The sequence below is a fragment of the Sceloporus occidentalis genome, unplaced genomic scaffold (genome assembly GCF_023333645.1).
Source record: "Sceloporus occidentalis isolate IW3139 unplaced genomic scaffold, rSceOcc1.0.p SCAF_62, whole genome shotgun sequence".
Taxonomy (NCBI): Eukaryota; Metazoa; Chordata; class Lepidosauria; order Squamata; family Phrynosomatidae; genus Sceloporus; species Sceloporus occidentalis.
In genome coordinates this window covers 162096-183999 of record NW_028317042.1, presented here as the reverse complement: position 1 = coordinate 183999, position 21904 = coordinate 162096, and the positions used below count along the sequence as shown (strand labels likewise).

Genomic DNA, 21904 nt, shown 5'->3' with positions numbered 1-21904 from the left:
AAAAGAGACACCCAGAGACTTGGCTAATGGTCCGGGACAGAGCATCACGCGAGACATACCGAGTAATGCAGGGAAGAAGACTCTCGGGGAGACACAGAAAGGACAGGCTAATGGGGGTCAACAGAACACCGTCAGAGCGCTCCCAAGGGCCACATCCAACGGTGCGGGCACCGGCTTCATCAGCGAGACACCCAGGAACCTGTCTGGTGGCCACAGCACCGTCAGAGACATGTCAAGGGATGCCGCTCATGGCGAAGGAGACAGTTCCTTCTCAGGCTTGAAACAAAATGGCAGCCACAGAATGGGGTGCAGGCGGCTTGGAGGGACCCCCCAAAGTGAGAGGAAGCTCCGGTTCTGGGCCGCTGCCCCGGCTCTCCTGGCCGTTGCCCCGGCTCTCCTGGCCGCCTTGTGCTTTGGCCACTCTCTGCTGGGAGAGTTCGTTCATGATGACGTCTGGGCCATACTAAACAACCCCGACAGCCGGGGGGAGACGCCTCTCAGGAACATCTTCATCAACGACTTTTGGGGCAAAGCTATGAGCGATAACACCAGCCACAAGTCCTACCGGCCCCTGTGTGTGCTGAGCTTCAGGTAACGGGGGGGTATATGGGTTATATAAGCTTCAGGTAATGGGGGGTATATGGGTTATATAGTATAGGGGTGTCATAAAGCTTGAGATGTTATTGCATAAGATAGAACTCTAGAGACCCCAAGGTGGGCGTTATGGCAGAATTTTGCTTGTGGTTGGAGTCACGTATGACATCATACTCAATGTCCAGTTGTGGAGAAGTTCTTGACTGCATGCAATGTATGTTTGGTGACCCTTTGCGTGCGAGAGGGTTAGGCTTTCATGTTGGGCGCTCTCACAGCACACGTCTAATCCGGGGGTTGATGTCAATGAATTTAGTTGACCCGTCCGTTGTTGCACAGCAGTGATGGAGACGTGAAGAAACCATTGAGTGCCGTGTTGGGTCACATGGAGAGTCCACGGGTTTCCATGGAACCAGGTCCATCCTGGACTCACGGACCCGATGAGTGTGAGCAGTGCCAGTGTACTATCTCTAGGATCTGCCCCAACAGATAAACTTCCTCCTGCCCCTGAGGTCCCTGTGGTTTCCTTCCCCTTGGGGTCAGCTGTAAAGTTGAGTCCTGCTGGGGCCGAGGAGAAGTGGACTCATGTCATGCAAGGCTAAACTTCATGGCTTATTGAATAGACCCCTATGACGAGAGTCATTGAGCTGTCTACAGGAACAGACTGGCCATCTGGCACACAAGACTAATGCCCGGTGGGCCACTGGCCGGCATCACCACATGCACTGACATCACCAGGTGGTCGCTGGTCTTAAAGTGCCATCTCCTATCGGGCCTTGGCTGTCTAGGAACATCCGCAGGACCGGAGCCTCCTGGTATCTCGTAATGGACATCGATGTCCTTTAACAGGACCATTGGCCACCTTTATATATATGAGGACTCCTGCGGCAAAGGGGGCGGAGTGTAAAGGGGGTGGAGTGTAAGGGGGGCGGGGCCACACTTTGCATGACCCTGCAGCGTTGAGCTCTAGGCTGCCGAGCACAGATACCAGGTAGCTCATAGGCCGTGTGTCGTAGACATTCACGGTTACGAGGCAGTGCTGCCTGTACACGGGGTCATGCTCTGTGCATAGGCAGTATGTTTGTACCCCGGGGAATTTGGGATTGTTGGTAGGTACGCTGTGAAGGTCCTCACTGATTTTTAAGGGACTGAGTCTCTTGTCACGTGGGCTTCACATGCTAAAAACACGCATGAAGCTGGACGTGGAGGCTGAACGGTTCCTTGATCAGGGGGTTGCCTTAAATGGCTCCGTTAAGGATTTGGCGTAGGAAGCCTCCCTGTTGGCTTCAGGGCCCCCGACGGCTGTCGGCTGTGAGTGATGGGGGTGTGATAGAAGAGAGGTTTTTATAGCAGCCCCAGGAACCCACGAAGGATCTGCAGCATCTCCAAATACCAACGCATCTGGGATCCTGCTGCTGATGGCGCCTTCCGAGGGGCGCACGCAAAACAGGACATTAACCCTTCAGCTCACGGAAGGAATGTCATGGCGGTGGGCACAGAGATATTGTGCTCCTATCAAAGAAACGGAGAATCAGAGCCGTTCGGCCCCCCGCCTGTTAATCATTTCTAGATCTCATCTTAGATTCAGGAGCCCATGCATGTTTAAATCCCCTCCCTGTATTAGCCTCTACAACTTCTGCTGGGAGGCTGTTTCACTTATCTACCACCCTCCCAGTAAAGTAGAACTTTTTTACACCTATTTTTAAGATTACAACCGATTCTCCTCCTTTGAAATAAACTTCCTTCCTGTACTTAGTTAACCCCTCAATGTATTTAAATGTTTCTATCACATCCTCTCTCTCCTCTCCCCTCCAAGCTGCACATATTGATCACCATAGAAACCACTTCACATTTCACCAAGTATTTCATTTGTAGCCATGACCATCATTAGGAAGGAGGTCAAAGTGTCACGGGCTTGACTCTTGTAGCTTCGATTCTCCGGGCTAGGCTTAACTCCCCATTAAAAACCCCCCAATAATGACACCGCACACCATAAATATGGATGAGAAAGGGCCACAGCCAATTTTATTTATTAGAGTCATTGTCACGCCAAAACCTGAAACAATAAACATCGGTGCGTTAACAAGGACAACGACTCAAACACCAACATGTAAATATACACAATAAACACCCAAGCTTGCCAAGCAATCCAGGTACCAGAACCAAATGCCACTTAAGGAAGGGACATACCGAGATGCCCCCACCCTGACCTGAGGTTCCCAGCACTGACAGCCAATAACCTCCCACCAGACGTTACCAACCATTCACTTACCACCACATTAACCCCCTGGATACCTGGCAAGCTGCCGCCCCACAGACTGTGACAAACGACACAAACCAACAAACAAAAGAAAAAGGGAGGGAGGGTGGGACACGCAACCAGGTAAGCTAACCACAAAAAATGGTTCCTGAGCCCGAGAAAGCAGCCACTTATATAATCTTCCCCCAACTCCACCCCCGCCAAAAAGCCTACCCCTCCTCCGCACAACAGTCAAGGCCCACTATAGCCCATGCTGGCCCCCCCGTGGGCATCATTACATAAATACACTACCCTTCAAAGGTTTGGGGTCACTTAGAAATGTCTTGTTTTTTAAAGAAAAGCTAATTTTGTCCATTAAAATAACATGAAATGGATCAGAAATCCAGGGCAGACGGGGTTAATGTCATAAATGACTAGTGTAGCTGGAAACGGCTGATTTTTAATGGAATCTCTTCATAGTCATGCAGAGGCCCTTTATCACCCCCATCGCTCCTGTGTTCCAATGGCCCTTTATCACTCCCATCACTCCTGTGTTCCAATGGCCCTTTATCACTCCCATCACTCCTGTTTTCCAATGGCCCTTTATCACTCCCATCACTCCTGTGTTCCAATGTCTCCTTTATCACTCCCATCACTCCTGTGTTCCAATGGCCCTTTATCACTCCCATCACTCCTGTGTTCCAATGGCGCTTTATCACTCCCATCACTGCTTTATCACTCCCATCACTCCTGTGAAAGGTATTCTGTGCGTGTGAAGAGAAAGACTCAAAATTGCACCCTAAAAAATGGTACTTTTGTGACTTTTTCGGTATTTATTGAAGTCGTTGGGTTGCAGGGTACCTGCGTGGCCCACATTGTTCAGATTTTTTTTCTTAAATCAGTATTACGGTTTGTCCGTCTCAAAGCTGAAGGTAACTAAAGGGTTACATTTAAAGCCGTCTCGGATGTTTGGCTTCCCGGCAACCTAAAGGATGAGTTTCAAAGATGCATCAGACGAGTTCTCCGAGTTGTAGCGATTGCACTTTCCATTTATTGCCCTTTTAAATAATAATTAGATTAAGGTTGGTTTTCTTGGTGACTTTTTTTTGTTGTTTTTTTTTTAACCGATTTGTGTAGTCAAATTTGGCATATTTCATAAATGCTGACCAGTGCGCTCTTTCAATGTATTTTAATAGAAGCATAGTAGAGTTTAAACATGAATGGGACAGGCGTACGGCTCAAAAAAGGATCCGGTGTTGGAAATAAATGGTACCTGTAATTCTTGGCGCCCTCTGTGGCCGTTCATGGAATTGCTAGTTTAAAAAATATGATTATTATTATTTATTGTTTTATATAGCGCCATCATATTCCACAGTGCTGTACAATGGGTAAACAGGACATAAAAACTAATATATGTTATAACAAGTGGTAAGAGGGCCCGGCTTAAACGAGCTTATTCTATTTATAACGATTTGTGGTCTAATACAGTCAACCCAGGGGCTACCAATACATACCCCCCCCATTGCCACCCTCTGCTTTATGTAACACGCCATTAATTTACCGTTAGTATCACATTGTTTGCCGTATGTATACGTTATAACTGCGTCTCTCTCTCTGTCGTTTTTCAGGATAAACGTGTTCTTGGGCGGTTTGGAGCCGTTTTATTTCCACGCTGTGAACGTGGTGTTACATTGTACCGTATGCACCTTGCTGATGGTCACCTGCACTAAAGTGGTCTTTAATGACAGAAGACAAGCCCTCGCCACGTCGCTTCTCTTCTCTTGCCATCCCGTCCACACTGAGGCCGTAAGAACCCTGTAACTTCGGACATAACTACTATTCACCAAAGGGGTCTACACCAGGGGGTGGGGAATCAATTGCCTCCTGGGCTGCTCTGATTTAAAGAAGCCTTTTCTAGGTGTTTTATTTACGTGCAGTTCAACATAAAGCCACTAGGGTGTCAAGAGTAACAAAGACTATATGCAGCATTTGCATCCTGACTATATCCTTTGCATGCTCCTTCTCAGTGGCAAGTATGTCTTGGACAGGACTGGATTGTGTGCAGTGCGTATTGTTGCGTCATTAGCCATGTGTTTTTTTTTTCTCTTCCAGGTTGCAGGAATTGTTGGAAGAGCAGATGTCATGTCATGCTTGCTGTTCCTCTTGGCTTTCCTGTCCTATATTAGGTACGATTGTCTTATAAAAGCCTGTAGGAAGAAGAATGGATGATGGGAATAAGCTGATCTGGGAAGTGCTGGCTCGTTTTCTGAAGGCTCTTGTGGGGATCGGTTCTGCGGGAGAACAGTTTAAGACTGGACTGTGTCTTTATATTCCTTGCAGGAGCGTGGAGGCAGAGCCAGCTTCAGACAGGTTGCCATCTACTAAATCTCCTTTCTTCTTAATGCTAAGTCTGGTCCTCGGGACCTGCGCGATGCTGGTGAAAGAGACAGGCCTGACGGTGTTTGGAGTCTGTTTGGTATATGACCTCCTGGTTCTGTGCCAGAGAAGAGTCAAAAGGTTTGCCTTGTGCTTCTTAACTGTGGCTTCTATAATATCATGAATATGTGTTTTGGGAGCTGGTGGATCAACCCAAGCTTTGTTTTTACTTCTGTGGTCCTCAGGTGCAACCATATCTATAGAATGAACATTCTTGGCTAACCATCACTCTCACCGGTCTTCTACTAAATCCTTCCTCCTCCTACTCCACCATGGCTCCCACTCTTAACCTGTGGCATTCACCGACCCCTTCACCAAAACCCTCTCCATTCCCACTTTCTCCTTTAACTAACAGAAACCTGTGAGATTTCCCTAGTATGTTCATAAGAGGAGACCTTAGTGTCACAGAAGCCCAACAGAAGATCAGATATCTTGCTCTTGGTAGACGTGAAGGATTCTCGTCAGCAGCTCCAGTAGGGGTGGGAAACACACCCCATTGACCCATATTCTTCTACATATTGTCCATAATACAGAAAGAATTCTCATCCTTTTCGAGTTTTCTCATGTTTTTATCAAATTTACAAGCTATTACCCATACAAACATGCCCCGTTCTTGTGGACTATTAATCTGGCCCTCCTAGGAGACACGTTCTCCATTGCAGAGCCACACTGAAGTCCAAAGCCCAAGAAATGATTAGCCATTTCTAGATGGACTCGAAAGGACTAATAGTCTTCTGACCATCATATTTTTGTTTCTTTAAATCTCTTGTATGAAGATCCAGAATTATTCTACTAGAAGACATCGTACGCCCTGTTAAAGCCGCATATTCACTATCCCACTTTTTAAAATTGCGAATTTGATTTCCTTCTTCTGCTCATCCTACCAGAGAAGCCTTGACCTTTACGATTGACCTCTCCCTTTCTTGTTTGACCTTAAGGTCCCCGTCTCCAGAACACCCTGTGAATATTTGGTATGCGGCCGGTCCCTTCCTGAAGAGAGTGGCTTTGGTTTCCTGCCATGTAAGTGGAATGCGGAATATTGGTTTCCATTCAGGGATTGTTTTTTTATTCTATGCGGTCATTAATCTTACGCAAACGGAGATCCGCGGGGCTCCCTGACAGCCCGCTTCACAAAAATGGAGACGCCCTTTTACAAACCCTGTTGTAAAGTCCATAAAGATTTTTCGATTGATTAAAACTTAGGGATCTTTTTCTCCTTTAAAAATAAATGACTGAAGAGTCAGGCGTAGGAGGTCTAGCTGTCCCCGGTACTCAGAAATCACCATAGAGTGGGGTCACTCAAGAGCATAATAGATCCTCTCTATGGTTTCTTTAATAGTCGGTGACCGCAAGACCTCCGCCGATAACTCTTATAAGATATGTCTTAAAGTGAGCGTTCCAGTTTTTGAACTTCTGGAGGAATTATTAATGGCGCTGCAGATCCACAAAAGGATGGGGTATGGAAAGTCATGTATTTTGGAGAGAGCTCTTAGGTTTTGCCCCCCAAATTCAGGATTTTTACCCCGAATCTTAGAGCTTCAGGGAGAATAGGCAGATTCTCAAGGTAAAATCTACTGGAGTTGATTTAAAGATGCCTAAGCGTTTTCTCACTGGTACATCACAGCTCAAATTGCTGCTTGAATACAGGTGGCTACTGTATTCAGAACTGACAATTAAGTTTTTTGTTATTCAATGCTTTGTGTGTCACCATTAGTGAGTCACGACAATCAGATCTTTTCTGATGGATCATTAAATGGTAATTATTGGAAGAGTCTCAGGTGATTTATAGTGTTCCTGATATAAAGGATGCATACTACAGGGCCTCAAATATTATGAATGGAGCATTCAGCCAATGGTTTGAATACCCTCTCGCTCTTTACAATAATGACCCCATATTTTTACTCGAGGTATTTGTTTCATCTTAGCCTTTGTCCTGAGACAAGAAACTGACACCCGACTTGTCTTACAATCAACGCCCTTCACTCATCGTATTCTCTTTTGAAAGCCCTTTTTTTCCAACTATAATTTATTCCCACTCTGTAGTGACCACGGCCACTTCTGCTGGGAGGCTGTTCCACTTATCTACCATTCTCTCAGTAAAGTAAAACCTCCTTACAGTACACCTTAGCCTTCGACTCTTTAGAAATATCTTTTCTTTTTTTCTTTCCATTCACAGGTGGCTCTAGTTTTATATTTCCGTCTCCGTATCATGGGAGGTTCAATGCCCTTGTTTTCCGAGCAAGACAATCCCGCTTCCTTCTCACCTTACATCCTGACCAGGTATTGAATGAACGGAGATATGGCAGGGATCCCAATTGCCGTCTTTTGTGTTGGGCTGGCGGGGACGAAGCCGTGATCATGTCGACACTTGCCGTCATGTGAAGGAGAACATCATTTAAATCTGGGGAGATTCCGCAGGCCGGCTTTGCTGGGTTTCAGAATCAACGAATACTAAGACGAGAACAGGACTGTAAATGAATTCCTGTCTCTTGTGTTTAGCTCGTAAGAAATCCCGACATCTCACTGATTTCCTTCGTAATTTGTATGTATATATATTTAAGTATTTTGCCTGGAATCAGGATAGAGGTTTAGTTTTAAAGGTATATCTCAGCGTTATCAGCTCCATGGCAGATAGAATGCGGAATCCTTTCTGTGCTCCATTAATTAATTACATTGTTTTACTCTTCTTTTAATAAATAGCAAGTTCACTTTCAGTCCATCAAGATTGTCTTCTCTATTGCTATGGGTGGAGGTGAAAAGCAGACCTTTTGTTGGTATCTGTAAATAAAAGTCGAGAGCCCCCTGGTGTATGCTTCCGGAATTGCACCGCTCTTCTGCAGGAAGGTTTCCAGCCCAGCTGAAGCTTCTGTCTCTCTGTTATAGGATTCTGACCTTCTCGTACCTGTTGGCTTTCAATGCCTGGCTCCTTCTGGCTCCCATCACCCTATGTTATGACTGGCAGGTGGGCAGCATCCCTCTGGTGCAGTCTCTGTGGGATGAGAGGAATTTAGGGACGCTGCTCCTGCTGTGGATGCTGTTGGCTTTGGGATTCCACTGTTTGGCCTCTTCCAAGGTAATGCTCTTACTGCTAAACGACAGACACGTTTGATTTACGTTTGAAGGTTTAACCACCAATGCTTGGGATGAGGAACCGAAACCTGCCTAAGAGTTCAGGATTACGGCTCCCAAAACTCTCAAACGGCTAGAAGGACGTGGGTCCCATGCGCCATGAGCGCATTGGAGGCTCTTTGTATAAGGTTGGTGTGGCCACGCTTATCACCCCTCCCATTTATGTCTTTGGCACTGCCCACTTCTGTTTCCGACCCTGCCTCTGGCCACACCCCCAACACAGATGCCCTGCTCCCAAAATATATGCAAACGCTGAATAATCCTCATTTATAGCACATCTGAAAATGATGATTTTTTTTCACGCACAGGAGCCTCACTCGTAACATTATTTATTCCAGCGAAATCCTCTCTGTGATAAGGGAGAGTCCAGCAGTCAGCAGAATCTGACATAAAAAAATTCCGTGTTTCTGGGGAATGTTGAGAAGAATTTGAAGCATTTGCTTGGCATTCCGAGCATCGAAGGCTCCCTCGCTTCTCGGTATTGGGACGTATACAGTGAAAAGAAGTACATTTCTAAGCTGGGAACACAGGACATGAATGAGCATTAAATATGAAGTTATAATAAATGAAAACATGTGCTGGTGGCGGGGCAGCCTGATCTTGGCTTTGCCCCCTATACCACCTAAAAATGTCTGTGGATCAGGGCAGGAGTGCGTGCCTCCCAACTGTCCCGCTTGTGCGAGACAGTCCCAATTTCACTACTCTATCCCACTGAGCTCTACCACTGTCCTGTTTTTTTTCGGGGTCACAATCCCAATCTCATTCCCCAGCGTCTGTGACGTTCTACCTCCCAAGCTCTGCCCCCAGCGTCCCGATTCCCCGGGGGGTAGAAGTTGGCAGGCATGGGACTGGCGATGACCAAGCGGCCCTGATACTCGGGCGGCTAGTGGCTGGATATCGCGTGAGCGTGTGGCAGTGCCGGCGGCTTGGTGTGCCAGACGGCCAGTCCGGGCCTTCGGTCACATGTCACGCTTAGTGGCAGTATGACATCACACTCTGGTATGCACGGCACAATATATATCCAGTTCTGTAGTCTCGCTCGGTTAGGGGTCACATGGTTTCCCTGTGGGCTCAGCGCCATTTACCTGGTAAACAAACCTGAAGGGATTTCTGGGAGAAAATCTGTCTGGCGTTAGTCATCTCACAGACAGGCATTGTATCTAAAACCGCACGGCTGAAGTGCTACAAGAGACTTTATTGTTCCGTCTGGCCGAGAGAACTTTCCCAGACTCTCCAACTCAGGTGCAGTTTGGCTCGCTGGCTGTAAAGTTTTATTGTAACAAAAACATTATAGAAAACTAACATATGACATCACAGAGTCAAGAATTACCTCCCGACGTTGGAAATCCCGAGGCCGAGGCAGTTCTTAGTTCTTACTTTAGATAGACGCGATGACACATAAGTGAATTTGGGTGCTACTCACGGTGTTGAGGACGATCTGGGATGTAAGTGAGCCTAAGGCGAGGGCAAAAGGGCAATTTCCTTAGGGCCCCTGGTGAGCAGATCAGGAATGCAGCGATGATGTATCATTCATTGAATTATACATTATACAGGGCCAGCTGTGCCCTGTAGTGTCAGACCTTCATAATATACAGTGAAGTATTCGAGGTGTTTCTGCAGGTTGCCCCCTGATCTCCACCTGCCCGTGTCTGACCATCTGACCATGATGTCCAACCCTAACTGGGTATTTGCTTTAAAGGTTCTGTCGCCCCTGGCATGTTTTGTCTTTCAGAGAATGGAGCATCGTGAACTTCTGGTTGGGCTCCTGTTTCTGGTTTTTCCCTTCATACCAGCGAGTAACCTCTTCTTCAGGGTGGGCTTTGTGGTGGCTGAGCGCGTCCTCTATATGCCCAGGTACGTGCGCGTTATCGTTTAATGATCTTCGGAGCTTAAAAAAAAAATAAATAAAAAAGCAGGACCACATACATCGGTCACGATAAAAAAAAAAGTGAATTGCCCAACGCGCTTCGTTAGATCTGAGCATCTTCAACTACTTCTGCAGCAAACCCAGGAGAGGCGTGATCCATGATGATCTAAGACGCTAGAGGCCCCTAGGCTCTTCTTAAACTTGGATTAAATAGAACCCCCCCCTGCATTAACACCAAGCGTTCCAGAGGGGTCCGATGAGACCCCGCCACGTGCATGCGCAGAAAGCACTGCCATTTATTTCAACGGGAGTCCTTTCCCGCAACTGATTATGGACACCATAGGTCAAAACATTCGTTATTGACCGTTTCGGGCGTTATTTCCGCCCCGCACACCTTTCTTCTGCATGTATTTATGTACCGTCACAACCTGTAATCCCTTTGAGAGTTTTTCTTCGTGTGAAGATCGTCAGCTTGCCTAAGCGATGTCAACGAAATGTCAGGAGCCGTCAGGAACCGTATCTCCAGCCTCCACAATAACACTGGAACGGGAGCCGCAACCCGGCCAAAGCAAACATCCTCTCAATTGACGGATACGCTTGTTTTGGATGGAATTCAGCCGGAGATCTGGGTTCTGCTGTTGGTTTGGGTGGAGGGCTCGGAACTCGTGCCAGATCCCAGAAATAAACCGAACAATGTTTTAGCAGGGTAATCACGGGGTGGGGGGCAGGAAATAAGGATATGTTTAGCCCCCCCCCGGGCCGAGGAACGCTTTCCAACAAACCATTCATTTCCAAGTCCGTAAATCCCTGGGATTTGTTTTGTTTGTTTGCTTCTTCTTCTTCACAATCACTCGGCACTCGCTGTTACTTAGTGGGTGGTTAGGGTTGTTTTACTGTCAGGGCTACCGCCATCTGCTGTTAAAATAAACACGCTCCATCCTACTGCCGCTATATTATTGTTAATGTTGGACAGACTCCCATTTTTCTCAGCCGCTAGGTGACAACCTAATTATACGAAGATGGATCTGTTACATACTATAGGTATCTATAAAAATGACCTATTTTAGTGGTGTTTCTAGCTTCTGCCAAACTTAATGGGGAGGAATGATCCTGCAGAACATATGATGAGGTTTTAACATTTTGTGTTCTTCATTGTTGGATGGTGTCTTCTAAAGAGACCATAAGATAGGGTCTTTTGTGGCTTTTAACCCTTTTTGCCGTTTTTTTAGCATGGGATTCTGCATCCTTTGCGTGCACGGGTTGAAGATACTGTACTCCCGCGCCGGACCTCGCGGATCCCGCACCATCACCCTCTGCTTCCCGTTCTTGCTGCTCCTCTTCTCCTGTAAATCCGTTTCCCAGACCGAGTGCTGGAGATCGAGAGAAGCTCTTTTCAGGTAAGCGCACCGCCGACGATCTTCTACTCTGCCAGCTCGTCCTTTGGGTTTATCATAATGAATGTTTTTTTTTTACGACAGATCAGGCGTCCAAACCCTTCCACACAATGCCAAAGTCCACTATAACTATGCCAATTTCCTGAAGGACCAAAACCGCAAGGAGGAAGCTATTAGCCACTACAAGACAGTCTTAAGGTAAGACCTCAGCGAGTGGGAGGTCGTGACGATAATCCTCAAATCTACACTTTGGTATATTTAACAGGATCAGCAGGTTCCTCCTCAATGTATGTGTTAGGTGACCCCTTAACGCCGTGTCGGAAATGCTTCCGGATGGCGTAGAATAACCGCTCCTCATCTTAATATAAGACCTAGGAGCAGACGGAACCGAGAGGCTCTACGTGTAAACAGAATAAAAGGACGGAATTTTAACATACGTTATAAATCCTACGGTTCTGTTTATGGCTTTCAAGCCCCTGTCAACCTGCAACGTCTTAGAGAGTCGCATCACGACCAGGTTTAAGAAGTCGAATGTTTAAATTATATTCGCAAGCAATGGTTTTAGTGCAAACATTAAAAATGCATTGGGGAGGGTAGAATGTGGTTCAAGGGAATACCCATCCACTTGTTAAATATGGGCAGTTATGTTTGCAGTTTTAGGCCCCCCCCCCATCATAAAGAAAAGTTCCAGTGCAAAGTTTAAAGAGCGGTCTTGTCACCATAGTGACCAAAGACAATGTTCTTCTGATGAGACCAATTCATGTTGCTATGACCATAAGACCGCTTTTCAAACCGGGCACCAGAATTGCTCTTTAACCCCTTCATGACAAAGCCCGGGCTCACAAATACATTGTTTTTAATGTGTTTTGGACAACCCATTGCCGTTAAGGGGTTATATTATTGTACTTTGTTATATACAGATTGTACCCTCAGCACCCCAGCGCCCTCAACAACCTAGGAACCCTAACCGCCAACGCAAGTGCCGCGGAGGACTATTACCGTAGGGCTCTGGCCATCAGCCCTGAGCACAGCCGAGCTCTCTTCAACCTGGGAAACCTTCTAAGGTGAGTGACAGACGCTCAGGATTCAAAGTGTGGAGATATTCCTTTGCTTTAAGAAAAGAGAACACCCCCTCAGTCAGCTATAGGCTTCTGGTGAATATAAAAAGCAGAATTCTTCTCGTATTTGGAAATTCTTTCTTTTCAGAACTCAGGGTCGAAACGAAGAAGCCGAATTGCTGTTACGAGAGTCGCTTCTTCATGGACCTTATTTCTCGGACGCGTACTCCAGTCTTGGCTCTCTTCTAGCTGATCAGGTGATCTTTCGATGTATGATCCAGTTCTGATCGTATCGATTCCCACCCAGCTATTCGATACCAGATGTTATCCCACTGGACCTAATACTCGGTTGTTCTATTGTTGGCCCGCCATTCCCGGCTGAGCCCCCAGGCCACGGTCATCTCCCACTTTAACCCTTACGTTCTTTTTGGTGCATCCCCAGCATGTTACTGTTCCTGGTCCCATTTAGACAAAACCTAGTAAACTTTAGCAGATCTTTTATCTTATTATTTCCTCTGAAGGGTTAATCGTATACAGACAGAATATAGCCATTTAGAAAGCTTTTCCTGTTTCTATGGCAATGCCGTACCAATGGCCGCTTGACAAGGACAAATTTACGCTGTTAATGAATTGATTCTGAGAAGGGTTGGGACATTCAGCATCTTTTTAATGCTACATTTTGTTACAAAAGTAATAAATTGAGCCGTTAGGTGGAGCAGCACCTTTTAACATTACGTTCTCCTGTCTGATAATTGGACGTTTTTGTAAACATTTCTCTTTTTTCCCCATGTTTTAGAAGCGACAAAAGGAAGCTGATGAGGTTTATCGGACCGGAATCAGAAACTGTCCCGAAAGTTCAGACTTGCAGAATAATTATGGGGTTTTTCTCGTGGATATAGGTAAGTGAAATAGCTATGAAATATCTAAAAGATAGTCCTGAAAATGACCCCCGATCATTATCCGAGGGATCACTGACATCCAAAAGATAGTCTAATGAGGTGGCGGCCTTGTTCGTGTGACCCGACGTTACCAATTGTCTCTTGCAGGGGCTCCCCAGAAAGCCGTGTCTCATTACCTACATGCATTGCGGCTGAACCCTGAACACCACGTGGCCATGCTTAACCTGGGACGCCTGTATCGCTCTCTGGGTCAGAACGCGGAGGCTGAGATGTGGTACAAAAGGTGAGAAAAGCATCAAGTGACAAAAAGAGCTTGAAAGGGAATTAGGGATGACAAAAGCTATGGGATTTAACCTTTTCCATGGCAGAATGTGACTTTGGCCACTAAAAGACTGATACAGACCTCACCTTCTATTACCTTCGGTCAGTAATGGACCCCTCTGGTACAGAAGGCTTTGTTAATTACCCTGTAGGGTATTTGTCTTCTGGCTCCTTTTAGCAGCCAAATGCCATGATTGCCCTTAAGGACAATGGGCGGACCGTTGAAAAGAATGCATTTTGAGCCCGTAAATGTACAGGCTTTGTCATTAAGGGGTTAAGATTTGTGTTCTTTGGTATCAGGGCATTGCAGATCTCTCGAGACGCGGATATCATCACCCCTCTTGGAGCTCTTTATTATAACACTGGAAAATACGAGGAGGCACTGCAGCTTTACCAAGAGGGGGTGACGCTGCACCCAGACAACGTGCTGATACGCCTATCGCTGGTGAGCAACAAGTCATAATGCCCATTAGTTTTTTTGGGGGGGATAACCTGTATCTTGATAGCTTCTGCATGTCTTTTTATTTTTATATTGTTTCATGCAATTTTAGCTCTTTGTCATGTTGACTTCAGCCACTAATGCTTTATTGTTGCCTTTCTTACTCGCACTCTCCTCTCCTATTGTCTTGTCTTCTTTCCCATCGTTCATTCATTCACACCTCTTTACCCACTTACTTCATTTCTTTGCTTCCCCTTTTTTTCGACCACAGGCACAAGTCCTGGCTGTGATGGGTCAAACAGCAGAGGCGGAAGCCCTTATTCATCGAGTAGCGCTGGATGTTCCGGGTTGTATTGAATGCTTCCGACTTCTGTCAGCCATCTACAACAAGAAGGATAACTACCTCAAGGTGGCTGCCTCTTGTAACGGTCATTCCAGTACCTGTATAACACGTCCAGGCGTTTGGGTCACTCATTGCTCCATCAATGTGACGTTCTCTTCTGATATGGTGACCTCATGTCTTGTCTTACATTATTACTAAGTGTGAGCCCCCACTCAACGTTACAATTTTTGAGTGTGGTGTCGCTTCTCACACTTTGTGCCATCTTTAACCTCAAAACGTGCGCCTCCCCGTCCTCCCATTTATACGCTGTGGCTCTTCCAACAAACTCTCTCTCCCCGTGACAGGCATTGGAGATGATTGACATAGCCCTGAAGATGAACCCACAGGATTCCAAAATAACGTCCGAACTTCATTTCACCAAAGGCAACCAGTTAAGGGAACTGAACCGTTTAGAGGAAGCCTTCCAGGTAACGGGGGGGGGGGGGGGGCACCGTGGACTCAAAGTTAAATCCCAATTCATCTGACCTACATAACTAAAAAGCGCCAACCCAAGTTTTCCTTAATGGAAATAGCAGTTTTCGAATATCTCAGCGTGTCCTGCGGTGTTTAGTAGTTATGCGTCTGGAATCAAGCCCTTTTTTTTTATATTTTGCAGAGTTATCGGCTCGTGGCGGATCTGAACCCGAGCCAAGCCCAGGCCTGGATGAACATGGGTGGAATTAAACATATCCAGGTATCCACTTTTATGTCTATGATTTAATTGCTTTTTTTCTGCATAACCCTTTCATTTCTGGCAACACTGTATAATGTATATTTTAATAGGGATTCCAGTAGACAATGTGTGGGTCAACACAGGAGGAGTTGAGGTATGGTTTAAATGGCAAGGAGTTCTAGAGAGGAGCTGTATGGGGCAATTGGATGAGATATGGTGTAAATAAAACGTGTATTTTTTGGATGCAGGGTGATTATACCTCCGCTCGGACGTTCTATCAAAAAGCAGCACAGCTCGACCCTAACAGCAAACTACTGAAAGAAAACCTGGCCAAACTACAGCGCCTCGAAAGCAGAATACAGGGAGCAAAGGGACGAGATGAAAGGGAGCAGAGCAAAGCAACTGGAAGACCTGGGACCGAAGGAACGGAGGCAAGAAAAACACAGATTAACCGGGGAGCCGTAGGAGAAGCAGAGACAGGTAACAGAGAGAAGCCAGGAGAGCCAAATAATCCAGAGGAAAGAAGCGAGGACCAAGGAAGAATCGTCACGAGAGAAAAGGGAAGAGAGAAATAAGGAAAAGGGGAGAGGAAAAATTCACAAGAGAGAAGTGCAGAGCTAGAATGAATGCACATGAGGACAGAGTGAGGAATACTTCATTGGAGAGAAACAGGGGTTGAGGAGTAAATGGTAGAGCAGTACAACTCGCCAGAGAGAAATGGGATTGGATTACAATGCACAGGAGGGGAGCGGGGAGCAAGGAATTATTCACAGGAGAGAAGTGGAGAGCATGGGATGGAAGGAGAGAAGAGGAGAGTACAGAATTATCCACAGAGGAGAAGCAGGGGGTGTGAAATAATCCACCTGAAATGAGCGGAACAAAGAATAAATCACAGACGGGGAGTGCAGCAGGTTGGGTGCCATTCAGGAAAGACTTGAGGAGATGTTCTTGTGGACGGTGCAACAGACCAGCGAAGTGAAGCAGCTCAGGGAACAGCCTCTTTCACCTGAAGTCCACCTGAAGTCCTCTGTGCTGACCGCGCTTCGCTCGTCAGGAGGGATCTGAAAAATCAGCTCATGCCACAAAGAGTCCTTATTCTGAGCAGTTCTGCTGCCAACCCCCATATCCAACAGACCTTTGTTATTCACAAAGTCCTGCTCGTGGTCGCCATTTCTCCATTGGTATAACTTGGACATTTTTTCAATAAATAGGATCCAACTAAAGCCATTCTGCCCCCCCAAAAAACTGGAGTAAAACTTATTTTTATACGGCACAAGGTAAACAGAAAGATAAACACATAAAGAGGAGTTCATACACCTGTAGCCGCAGGGAGTGTACGCTCACGAGCACATTTAAGAATGACGGAGATCATATGGTTCATGCTAGAGAAGACTAACAGAAGGTCTATAAAGAAAGGCACATATACCAAAGTCTCTGATATTAACTTAAATAACTTAATACGTTAAATAAACTAATGGCCAAGCATCCATTACTCGTGCCATGGCAGGCGTCACACACGTGTTGCTTGGGAACCAAAGCTGTCAATCACAATTCCTTCTCACAATGTCGTTAGTAGAGAATGACATTGAAATAAAGTAAGACGTTGGCACAACATGTCATTCTCATTTCTTAAAAGATGAGAATGAACTTTCTTTTCCTTCTGTCTTCCTTTTCTTCCTTTCTTCTTTCTTCGCTTTCTTCCTTCTTTCTTTCTCTTTCTTTCTTTCTTTCATTTTCTGTTTCTTTCCATTGACTGCTGCACAATCATATGAGAATGTGATTTTAAATCAAATCCTACATATTACAGTCCAGTAAAATCAATGTAAACACCAACCTATTTGTAAACCATGGGAGCAGCCGTCGTAACTTCTTGTTCTCAGGATCTGCATGATTAGTCCTCCCCATATATTTCCCCTGTTGTTCAGTTACTGCCCCCTGCTGGTGGAAGGTGGTTGATTCTTCCTTTCGCTGCATGTTTGGGGCCAAGAGAATGTCAGCTTAAAAGAAAAATGGAAATGAATATGCTAGAAATGAGTGTTGGTGTAAATGTGATGAGCGTTATTGCGCATGGTTATATGTGTAGTTAAATGGGTGATACCGTTACAGTCATTGGCACGTATGGCGCATGATGGGGCAGATATTTTGAATATTTGGCACGTATGGGGGTCTGATTAATAAATGTGTTTAGTGTCAATTTGGCATCTCCATTGGGCTGGTCAGGGGAGATCAGAGGGTCTCCCCAACTGGCCCATGACCCCCACTGCCCACAAAAGCCGGACAGTACCTGGAAATCAGGACTGCGCCACAAAAAAACAGGACTGTTGGGAGGTATGCATACACACTGTGCTCTTTGATTATGTTCCGTCAGTCATTAATATTGTCGCAGAGACTCGCTATTTCTCAAAACAACATGAGGCTCACAAAAGTTTCTAGCGGTGGGCTGGGGAGATAAAAAGAGGAACCGAATCCCATGGTTATTTATATCAGAAAGGAACATTATGCAAAAGAAATGTCTTTTACTGCACAAGATGACGTTTCAAGGGGCGTTACCCAAAAAAAAGGTTTTGTTTGAGTAGGAAAGCACATTTTTAATGATACTGTCACTTTAAATGATTATAGGACCTATTGATAATAGAATGGTATATATATATATATATATATATAAATATTAATGTCTGGCATCAGCAAAGATAGTGGAGCTTTCCAGGTGCCATGGTCCACAATGCAAAAGGTGGCTGAGCATGATAGGAGTTGCGATCCGTGGCAGGTGGCATGTGGCTACGTAAATATTCCACTTATTATATTATTCAACCCAGGAATGTATATTCTATAGAATGTAATATATAAAGATATATTTGTTTAATTCGTGGGGAGAGGAATGTACCTGTACAGGAGAATCAAACATATTTTTGTATCGCGATCTATATTTATCGGAAACAGCGAGTTGATAACAGGTATTTTACGCAAAAGCGTGTATATTAAATGTACGAAAGGGCTTTATAACTCCAGCCAATGAGAGGCTCGCATACTAGGGTTTTATTTCATACATGTTACTCCGGGAGATCCCGGAAGGGTTACTGCTGGGCATCGACATCCGTATAATTCATTTAAAGGTATATTACGTTACTGTGTGTATGTTCTGCGATGTAAACCTGATTTAAAGTAAAGGCACAGAAGAAGGGTTGAAGCAGGGAGAAAAGCTCTCCAAAATACTTTTCCGCATACGACGACAGGACTTTCGCTTTAACCCAGGAGCGAGACCATGTATGGAAGATGCATACAGATGCGCGGCATTGTTAGCGTATTGCATGGCGCTGCTTATCTGATGTTAATAGATTGTAAATAAAATGTGTCCGTTAAAGTATTTTGTAATTGTATTTTTTTAACCCCGCTACGCCTAAAGTTACTAAAAAGCGAATGTTATTACATGGAAGAGAATGAGAGATTTACGCGGAAGCTCTGAAGGTCTCATCTTTTTTACACCGGTTCCCCTATTTTTATCATATAGCTACCAACAACCCCACATTTGCCAGAGAAGTCTTGACGCGTGTGCATAGGTCCCAACTGTCCTGATGATCACACCTGCTGGCAACTCTAGATCCCCACAGGTTAAAAGTTTCTAGAGGAACCTTTACGCCGGGATTAGGCGGACAAGAAGAACCCTTCAACTTCATCGCCAACGATTCCCTGTTAACCTTAAACATTACTGCCCCTGTTGTAGGCTTTAAAACACACAGTGATCTTCACACATTGGGGTTTATTCACTAAAGTGGAAGTGACTTGGTAGGAGAGGCGTGATTTCACCTATACAGCATGAAGGTCCAACCCTGGTGAGCTTCTGCTGCAGGAAGAGCTTGGCTGGCCCTGTATAATGTATAGGTAAAGAAGTAAGATTCTTTTAGTTGCATTACAGAGTAACCCATACATTATGACAAAGAAAGAATTCAGTGCATCCCCAGCGGATAGCATTTAAGAGACACCCAAGGCATAAATATTGGGGATCCCGTAACACTATAAGGCCATATATCGCTTCGCCCGCCACTACGTTAAAGTGACAAAAGTTTTGGGGGGTCCTGTCTAATTTTCCATGGCTATATTACTTACCAAAAAGCGAAATCACCGCATTTTAACCCAAAGGAGACTCTCAAGCGATGTGAAGCCCTTCTGGACACCATTTATGGGGCTGCTTAACCCTACGGCTTGGTCATAACCTGCCAATATACAATAGAAATATACCAAAATTGAGGAGCGCACAATATAAAACGCTTAAACATTCAGATTCCTGGGCTGCTGATAGAATCATAAACTATGCAGTATGCAAGCCCTTCTTGGGTGGGCAACTTTCCAGGGAGGCCCCTTATAATGCATAAGGAATTGAGTTGAAACCACAACCCAACTCCCGCTTTAGTGAATAAGCCCCAGAATAACAATGGTTCAGTATATTAGCTGAACTTCTCAGCAGGTTACCCCTGCCCTGCGTTACTTTAAGATTCCACTCCTTCAGCTTCACAACGAGGCTTCTTAGCATCGTAGATTTTTCACTCGTCCCCCAAGACTCACTTAGACAGGTAAAGGAAAACATGCAATCCAAATTCGCCGTAACCCCTTTAGAACCCCCATAAATCTCTTAAAACATAATTATCCGTGAGAAAGCTACAAAAGGAGACATTAAGACAAAAGGAGACGTAGAGCAACAAACGCTGGAGAACTTCTGGTCGGCTAAGCCTGCATGCACACAGGTGGCCCAAAGGCATCTTTTAGCCCTGACACTCGCTTTACATAGCAGCCGATGCATTAGTTACACTATAACGTTGTACAGCACTGCAGAATATGATGGCGCTATATAAAACAATAATATTAATATAGGATCTCAATGGTTAATATTTCAAAGCAGGCTGACCCTAAATATATCAGGTGCATACGGAGTTAAACACCAGGACTTCAGGGCAGAATGTCCCAACTTCTCCAACCCCTAGGCTGCATAAGAATATTACCCTCCAGGTAACGCCACATCATAGACTTAACCCCCTCGACAACGCATATAGTTACATCGATATAATCGGAATATATTATTAACCCATCATCCCCTCCTACTCGCCGCACCTGGTTACAATCCCCACCAAGCCAGAGGTGATTTAAGGAGGGAGCAGAGCCTCATCTCAGAGATCTACAACCCCAGAGAGCATGGCTGGTTGGGTGTTAATATGGGCGGCTCTGCTTCTGTTATGTGGTGAGCATACACCACAACGCTCCATTTAGGGGATAAGCCACTTTATATCAGAATAGCTGTCATTCCTACACATTTTCCACCAATGCAATCACCTGCCCTGCCATGAAAAAGACCTCTCAGGCTGTAGTGTCTCAGACATAATGATGTGGGAGCGCGTGTGGTCGTTTCTTCTCCTATTTCTGGTTAAGCGTTTCTTTTCTTTTTCTTTTTAACTTGGAGCAGAACGTTTACACCATAAACCATGGTAATTAATGTTAATAAGTGTAGCTGCGCTTCATTCATCTGATGCTTATGTGTTTCAGAACATTCTTTAAAGGTCTATCCATCTGTAGGTTTCACAACGTTCCTTAAAGGTCTATCCATTGATATGACTACCTTAACAATGTTAATGACGTTCTACCCATGTAGTGCTGAGAGTTGGGCACTGTTTGGATTTAGTATACCGCCATGGCAGGTTTCCATTCCTTCTCGAGCTGTATGGTGTCCTTCCTTCTCGAGCTGTATGGTGTCCTTCCTTCTCCTTTAAGAGGGGTTTGAGTATCACCCCAGCAAATGTTGTTCTATACAACCTTCTTTCAATGAAGTGTGGTTACTTTATGTCTTCAATTCCTGATCTAAAACATTGTTCTATTGATGCAGCTGCGCCCGGTGGGAGCCTAGAAAGGACTTCAAATCCCCTGCGAGTTTCTGACACGGGCAACCAAACTACCAACAGACGAGGTATGTCCACCAATATATCTGCTCAACCTGTTAAAATCCTTGGCGGTGCTGACTTGGAAAACCTTAGACTTTTTGGTGTTACATTTGTAGCCTGAAACAAATGTCATAAATTAGAATTGGAATATGTTTATATTCACTAAAATAGTTTGCTTGTATCTTAATTACATTAAAAGGTTGCATGGAGTACGTAAAACTATATGGGACAAGGGTATGGTAAACGTTAACCCGCTATGACATCATAACGCTGCCCCCCCCCCAATGTCTATACACTTGGAATGGCAAACCAGCAAGATGGTGTGACTTCGGCCACTGGGGCAAAGATCTCCTGGCTCTTTCACTAAGTAATGGAGGGTACATTTTAGGAAACCTCAAGATCAGACAAGGTTTAGATGAGGATTATGGCCACCAAAATATTCAAAGTAAGGTCATTTGTTATAAACCCCCCCCCCCCCCAATTTATGGATGTCTGTCATGTCCAGGGACGAAGTGTGGGGCAAGACCGCTGAAGAAAACCACAAACCGCCCC

The 21904-nt window shown here is 45.3% G+C and overlaps 1 protein-coding gene across 1 annotated transcript; it reads left to right on the top strand.

Moving 5' to 3' along the window:
• The first annotated feature begins 397 nt into the window (after positions 1–397).
• On the top strand, positions 398–17430 carry LOC149287237 (protein O-mannosyl-transferase TMTC1-like). Its single transcript, XM_089492981.1, has 20 exons — positions 398–591; positions 4459–4636; positions 4943–5016; positions 5171–5347; positions 6205–6286; positions 7443–7546; positions 8150–8339; positions 10128–10249; positions 11492–11659; positions 11741–11854; positions 12577–12720; positions 12863–12971; positions 13511–13613; positions 13761–13896; positions 14235–14379; positions 14645–14782; positions 15061–15183; positions 15372–15449; positions 15677–15908; positions 17354–17430. The coding sequence occupies exons 1-20, from the start codon at positions 536–538 to the stop codon at positions 17428–17430; spliced, it is 2550 nt and encodes an 849-aa protein (XP_089349107.1). The 5' UTR covers positions 398–535.
• Positions 17431–21904: the final 4474 nt, after the last annotated feature.